General features: G+C 36.6%; 1 protein-coding gene across 3 annotated transcripts in view; it reads left to right on the forward strand.

The window, feature by feature from the left end:
- Nucleotides 1–7,361, forward strand: part of dlg4a (discs, large homolog 4a (Drosophila)) — a 92,130-nt gene that overhangs the window by 76,196 nt on the left and 8,573 nt on the right. For all 3 annotated transcript variants that reach the window (XM_014020640.1, XM_014020639.1, XM_014020637.1), the window contains exons 14-21: nucleotides 1,619–1,795; nucleotides 2,413–2,455; nucleotides 2,548–2,578; nucleotides 4,306–4,353; nucleotides 4,482–4,583; nucleotides 4,766–4,938; nucleotides 6,407–6,519; nucleotides 6,608–6,699. In XM_014020640.1, the coding sequence (XP_013876094.1) occupies nucleotides 1,619–1,795; nucleotides 2,413–2,455; nucleotides 2,548–2,578; nucleotides 4,306–4,353; nucleotides 4,482–4,583; nucleotides 4,766–4,938; nucleotides 6,407–6,519; nucleotides 6,608–6,699 (779 nt within the window). The remainder of the gene's footprint in view (nucleotides 1–1,618; nucleotides 1,796–2,412; nucleotides 2,456–2,547; nucleotides 2,579–4,305; nucleotides 4,354–4,481; nucleotides 4,584–4,765; nucleotides 4,939–6,406; nucleotides 6,520–6,607; nucleotides 6,700–7,361) is intronic.

Here is a 7,361-nt window from a genome sequence, read left to right on the forward strand (position 1 = left end):
TATATATATATTGCTGCAAGCAATTTTACAGTCTAAAAAGGCAAAATAAAAAACTAACACAGACAAAATTAGACTTATAAAATAGAAAGTTAATAGTTACTAACATTAGCTGATCTGTTAGCAAGTTGGGAGGAAAAATATAGATTACAGGTGCAAAAAAAAACATTTTTCAACCTGAGAGCCAACATAAGGGTCTAGTGTCTGAAACTAATGGGAAGAAAGAGGGGCTTGTGGAGTTACAATAAGGAGGAATTCAGACCAAAGCATTGCAGTTTTGCTTTATAAAGACCCCAACGGAAGAAAAAAGAACAATTGAAACAGTCGAAAAATAAGGATTTGAATGCATGGTATGAMTCCTTTAAGAGAAAAAGTTCACAATGTAGTCATTTTAATAGACCTTATATGTCTCAGTTTAATCATGATGTATTTCCTTTTTTGTTTGTTTGTTTGTTTACCTGCAGTCAGTCAGTTAGGTTGCCAAACCCTCCCAAAGCTGCCCCCCATTTCTTGCATTTCTAACTCACAAAAACTAAACTGTAGAAGGTTTCAGACCCATCACTGACTCTGTGAGGACTTCCAAAGTCAACTTGTTGCATGTATGTTTTGAACGTTTTAAAATTTCTAATAACTGAGAAACCCTGCCTCTCAAGCATGAAATCTGACACTAGCTWACATTTCAAGACATTTGTCGCAGCTCAGATAAACACCACCTACAAGAGTATTTGAAATAAAGCAGTTTGCATTTAAAGATTGTGCAGCTTTTGCCAGAACACAAKTTTTTATTCAGAGGAAATGCATTTAGATGTATAAAGTGTGTGATAAAATGGTCTGCGCGCTGTTTGAACTGTTCCTCTCAGTCACCTTCACGGCAGACAGTCAGACATAGCAGCTTACGTTTCGCTTGTGCAGAAATACTGCCGACATCTGTAATAACACTCTCCGCTCAGGCTGTGTAACTCTTTGTTAAAACAAAGATGAACTTAACTTAAAATCAGAGCCGTGTCAAAAAACAAACCTACATTCAAAGCTCTCACATCAGCCAGCCTGCGACTTCCTACAAGTTTAAGAGATAACTTTAGCTTTCCGTTATCCAAAATATATTTATCTGAATTCTAAACGTAGTTTTATAACCACTGTATTACAAATTAAATTAGATAAAAATCATTTCAAAGCCTGCTTCATTAGTTTGTGTGTAAATATGATGAATGATGTTCCCATGTTATAGTCATTTATTCTTTGTTCTTGGGAATATTTATTCAGATGTTTCTACATCAAACGCTGTGTTCGAAGAATGCGAGTGGGAAAGAAACTTTCTTTAGATGAGTAGTTTTGTGTTGCGCTTTTCCTCCAAAAAACTTTGTCCCTCTCCGTCTCATTACATAAATGTGCTGGAAAATAAAATGTTGATGTGCCACATTTCTAATTTACACCCCCCCCCCCCTTAGAATTTCTATCGCATTCATTTAAAAAGCACTAAAGCAGTCACAATGTTTTCAAACAGTATGTAAAAAATATGCTTCAATTATCGCCCTGCTCAAAGCAAGACAGACTTCTGTGGATTGGAGACGTTTAAAATGATTGTCGTTTAAATGATTTCCTCTTCTTCCTCTGCGCTCAGGGCTCTTTTCGACTACGACAAGACTGCGGACTGYGGCTTCCTCAGTCAGGCTCTGGGCTTCAGGTTCGGGGACGTGCTGCACGTGTTGGATTGTGGAGATGAAGAGTGGTGGCAGGCCCGTAAGGTCAGCCCGCAGAACGAGGCCGAGGAGGTCGGCTTCATCCCCAGCAAGCACAGGTCAGAGCCCGTTTTTTCTTTGTCTTTTTTTGTTTGTTTTGTTTTTTACATATTTGTGGCCCATCATTTCGAAATGAGGATTAAGTCAAATTTGGTCAAAAAGACCTCATTACATTTTCAGATTCCTGCTTTAAAAGCTACATTTTGATACCTGGATCATTCTGAAATCATAAGCTTATCCATATGACTTAATTTGTCTTGTTGGTTACGATAATACTTTACTGTTTGGTCTGAATCCTAATTTTATGTAAATTTATTATTTTTGATGTCGGTATAAAGAGGAAACATCAAATAGTATTTTTATATTAATATTTCCCACTTGGAAAGAAACAAAAACATTTCCAGCTCACAGGGAAAAATTCAACATTTTAAGGCGTTTTTCCTCAAAATCAGTTTTTTTGTTGCTACTGCTCAAAAAATGCTTCAATACATTTTTTAGGATTATAGTTCAGACAGTTCATTCAAATGATACATTGATAAGGCATTAATTCATTATAATTTGACAAAATGCAATTTTTGCACACATTTAAATCAAACCCAATCCTCGTTTCGACGTGATGGGTCACATTTCAGCAGTCGTTTTCTAAACTCAGTCCACATTGTGTCATGTTTTACAGGGTGGAAAGAAAAGAGTGGTCTCGTGTTAACACCAAAGAAAGGGTAAGCTCATTCGGTGATACAGCTTTGAACGAGTCTGCTTCTTTCAAACCGGCGCCAAGTGTTTACATTTTCCATTTTGTCTCTGTTCACAGGACCACGGTCGAGACAACATGAGCACTCAAGGTGAGGAACGTGACTCAAAAAGCTCACGTCCAGCTTTTTGCCGATTTAAGCTCATTACTGCAACGACTCTGAGGTCAACAAAACAAGAAATGTCGATCGGTTTACTAATTACACCAAAGAAAAGCATCATTTTCAGCAACCATTACCTTCATGTCTACATTCTGAAATGTTTGAAAGCGATTTAAAATCACTTTTTTTAAATTGTGATTTAAGTGCCTAGATGGAGGAATAAGCCCACTCACTGTTTTGAACCCTTGTAGCTGCATGTTTATTCTGTGTCAACAGGGTTTAAAACAGCAGGTTTCAGATGATTGAGAAAGCATGTCCAAGTTTCTCAAAAGTAAATGGCACATACGGCAAATTCTTACAATAAAATACACAATCCTAATTTATCCTCTCATCCTGTCCATGCATTTATGGCATTATAGCTTATTTTATTCATGCAGTAATATTTTTACAAGTTTTCTTCTCATTTAATGAGGAAGAGTTGTGACGATTTAGGACTGGTAAAACTATTAAAGGAATATTGTTTTTGTTTGTTATTAAGTGTGGTTCTGTTGAACGGTTAATATCCTACCTGTTGTAGATAGCTCTTTGAATGGCCTCAGCTTGAAGAAAAAAACTAAACTTGCTTTTAGCTCAACAACCTGGYCATAATCAAACTTTATTTCCCTAAAACTGAGCTTGTTCAAAGAGCTTCAACAGATAAAATATTTATTGGTCATAACCAGTGGAGTCCTGTTATAATTCTGGTGTTAGTATCAAGCCCAATACCTGCACTTTTACAAATACTTGTACAAAGTGTTCCAATATTCTGGACTAGATACTAGCAATACTCTATTAAATGTGCTACAGTTAACATTTCAAGTGAAACGTTTGTCAGTTCCATGTTTAAAACTTTCATACAAGTTGAAAGAAAACCTTATTTTTATCCATTTTAAACTATTTCAGCAGCATGTATCCTGCTGTATATTTGATGTGATTTAGTCAGAGGGGCTGTAGGCCTATAAGGAAGGAGACACCTTGTTCTAAATAAAAGAAATGTGTTTTTAAAATTATTGTTTATTAGAAAGTACTTTGTATCGAGTACCCAAAGTACTTGTACTTGTACTTGTTTGAGAAAAACTGATATCGGGACACTCATAATTCAAAATCTTTCTACAGAACCCCACTTCAAAAAAACTGAACTATAACTTTTACGTTCTTATGCTATACCAGTTTTCTGTTTGGATTAGAAATACTGTTTACAACTTTGTATCCATGATTCTCTTTATTTGTATCCATTGCTGCTACACCTTTTTATAAGAAATGTGCAACTATTCGTTTAAAAAGTCTTTATTAACTGTCAGAGCTGATTACCAGTTTCATGATACCATTTAGCAAGATCTCGATTGTTCAAGGGTTACGTACCAGAAACAACAAAACAGATACTCTGTTTGTGTTGAACTCCATTGGCCCCTAGTCAATCATAAATGAGCCCAATACAGAAACTCATGATTGCAATTTGTAGATGGATGCATGAACAATACCTTGTTATTTGCAATAAAATGTGTTTATAAATGTTTAGAAATGAGAATGCAGAAAAATCAATGCAGTGTGAAAGATGCTCACCGACACAACACAAAGCTGAATTTCATTTCCAACGGGTGAAACAAAACAAAACAAAACAAAAAAAAAAAAAAACGAAAAGAAACACGTGGCTGAATGCTTCTTTGTTCTGTCACCAGGGAGAGATAAAACCCCACACAGTTATGAGACTGTTACTCAAGTGGAAGGTAAGACCACACAAAAGAGCGTTTGAAGCGCTCTATTCAAGGCTTTAATATGACGTTTCATTTTTGTTTTGATTTCCCTTTTGTGACTGATCCCGCTCTCTTTCTCCTTCCTTTCTCCTCCCGATAAGTACATTACGCGAGGCCCATCATCATTCTGGGTCCGGTGAAGGACAGGATAAATGATGACCTGTTGTCTGAGTTCCCTGATAAGTTTGGATCTTGTGTCCCTCGTGAGTAATTAGGCTGTCACTCCTAAAGACTAATCTGCTCTGCCTTTTTTTTTTTTTTTGATGTCAATGCTGCCACCTGCAGCAATTTTAGGGTGACATCGGCGCAGAAGTAATTGCTTCAATTTTGAAATGCAGAGTGGCACGAGCCTCGTTTTTTTATCACTTTGTTCTCCTTTCGACAGACACCACACGACCCAAGAGGGAGTACGAGGTGGATGGGCGAGACTATCATTTTGTGTCCTCACGAGAACAGATGGAGAAGGACATCCAGAGCCACCGGTTCATCGAGGCGGGACAGTACAACAGCCACTTGTACGGCACAAGTGTCCAAAGTGTCCGCGAGGTGGCAGAGCAGGTATGCAGGAACAGAAACAGAAATTAATGGTAATTATGTTTTTTTCACGCAAGTAYAAGTGTGTTATTATGTTGATCTACCTCATTCAATTTTTTTTTTTTTGAATTAGATTCAAGGATAGTGTCAAAAGTGATATTTCAGACGTTTTGAAGTGGGGTTTTGGGCAAAGGACATAAACAATAAATATCTTACCTGTTGTAGATAACTCTTTGAACTACATCTGTTTGTAGAAACACTATTTAATTCTTACCAGATTGATAAATTTAAAGATAATTTGAGCAGAGACACAGATATGTTCACCTTATCAGTTGTGACATGAGCTATAAAAGCACATGTAAGGAGAAAAAGGCACAAGTTTGTGTCCAATCTAGCTTAATGGCTACCCAAATGGGGCCCATTTTATCTAATCTTTCAGGCTAATRAAACAACATTTTGTGAAAGCACGTTACCTCGACTAATGTTAAACCGTGATACTTATACACWACTCTGTYTATTTAGTTTGTCACTGTTTGCTCAAACAAAACRTTGTCCGTTTTACCACACAAACATGTGCGCTGAGCATAGACCATGTCTACACAATATTTACTAAGGCTGCGACTGTGATCGTCTGCTGGGAGTGGAGTAAAATTTTGGACTGACAAGACAWATATAYATTTATAAAAAACAGTATCSTGTGGTACAGAGGATTAATACTAAMAACTTTTTCCACACKTTTTTTTGTTTRTTTTGTTTGTTTTTTGAGAAACTGTTGTTTTATAAGCCTGAATACTGATTTAACATGAGTCATTCTTTGGCTAGTCAGTGGCCTAGTCTGAGGAAAGACTTTTGCTCATTTTGATACTTTGTGTTCTGTGGCTGATGTCACGGCTGAAAGTATATCAACCATTGATAAGACAAAACATCACTTCAAAAATCACCAGACTATCCCTTTAAGCTARCTCCAGTGAGGAAACTTTCTTAGCCAAAAATGAAAAAGGAAACTATTCTTGAACCCTTTTACRCTGTTGTCAGTTTCACATTGAATGGTTATTGCAGTAAAAATGTTTTGRTATTCCTGCCAGAAGTGCCTCCAGGCAGTTCTCTAAGCAAGTTAGCTTTTTAACTCTGTCAGAATTAAGCTCTTTTTCTCCTAAATAAGAACCTTCAAAGACATGTTTGCTTCTACTTGTTCATAACTTTTCCAAAAAGCCTCACTTCAAAAGATAAGAACTATTCCTCTGTGTTTGTTATCAGGAATCTAATAAAAAAAACAAGGTTTGTTTGAGACAAGGTTTTTTTTAGTGCTGAAAGCAAGTGTTTCAGTAATGAGCTACTTCCTTTTGTGGACTTCGTCATAAGTTGTTTTTATCAATAAATCCTGATAATATTTTGTGTGTGTGTGTGTGTGTGTGTGTGTGTGTGTGTGTGTGTGTGNGTGTGTGTGTGTGTGTGTGTGTGTGTGTGTGTGTGTGTGTGTGTGTGTGAGCAGCAGGGGAAACACTGCATCCTGGATGTCTCTGCTAACGCCGTGCGCAGACTACAGGCAGCTCAGCTTCATCCCATCGCCATTTTTGTCCGGCCCAAGTCACTGGAGAATGTTCTGTAAGTGTCAAACACAGCTTTTGAAACATTTATGGAAGCATCAGGAATAAAAGAAGTTTTGTTGTAAAGACGTGTGTGGCTTCAACAGAGAAATCAACACTCGTCTGACGGAGGAGCAGGCCAGGAAAGCAATGGACCGAGCCCTCAAGCTAGAACAAGACTTCCTAGAGTGTTTCTCAGGTAACAGCGCACAGAAGCTGTGTGGATGGTGCAGATAGCTTGTCCATCTGTCGTCTGTACTTTGTTCAAGATTTTAAGTGACGGATAATACAAGGGCTCTAGGGCAGGGGTTCTTAACCTTTTTGACCTCAGGGCCCAATTTGTTGAACATAAAGTAGCACAAGGCCCAGTCAGACATTACCAACATATGGATCAAAATGATAATTATTCTAATCTAAATCTTGGTTTAATTTTTATTGTTTTTACATCATAACTAAACTATCATAACTAACATAATTAAATTAAATACACTTACAGTTTAAAAGTAAAGCTCCTGTCAAATAATCACAAGACATGATTAATACAAACAATTGTTTATATTGTAACCTGCCCATAACAATTATTTGATCAAATAAAAAGGTCAGTCAACAGACARCTCAGGCTTATCAGCACAAAAATATGTATTTTTAATACAAGCAATAACAAAAATAGACAATTCAAAAAACATAATTGTGGGCATAAGATAAATAAATTAAAAATGTTTTATGTAAATGTTTCAGATAAAAAATAACCCTGTAAAAATAAATTTGATAAAGCACAAATGAAAATATGGCCTTTTTAAACTTTTGGTAGAACCAGAAGCTGCTTTTCATATTAGTGACAAACAATAACAGTAACAACAG

This window comes from Austrofundulus limnaeus, unplaced genomic scaffold, assembly GCF_001266775.1.
Source record: "Austrofundulus limnaeus strain Quisiro unplaced genomic scaffold, Austrofundulus_limnaeus-1.0 Scaffold261, whole genome shotgun sequence".
Classification (NCBI taxonomy): Eukaryota; Metazoa; Chordata; class Actinopteri; order Cyprinodontiformes; family Rivulidae; genus Austrofundulus; species Austrofundulus limnaeus.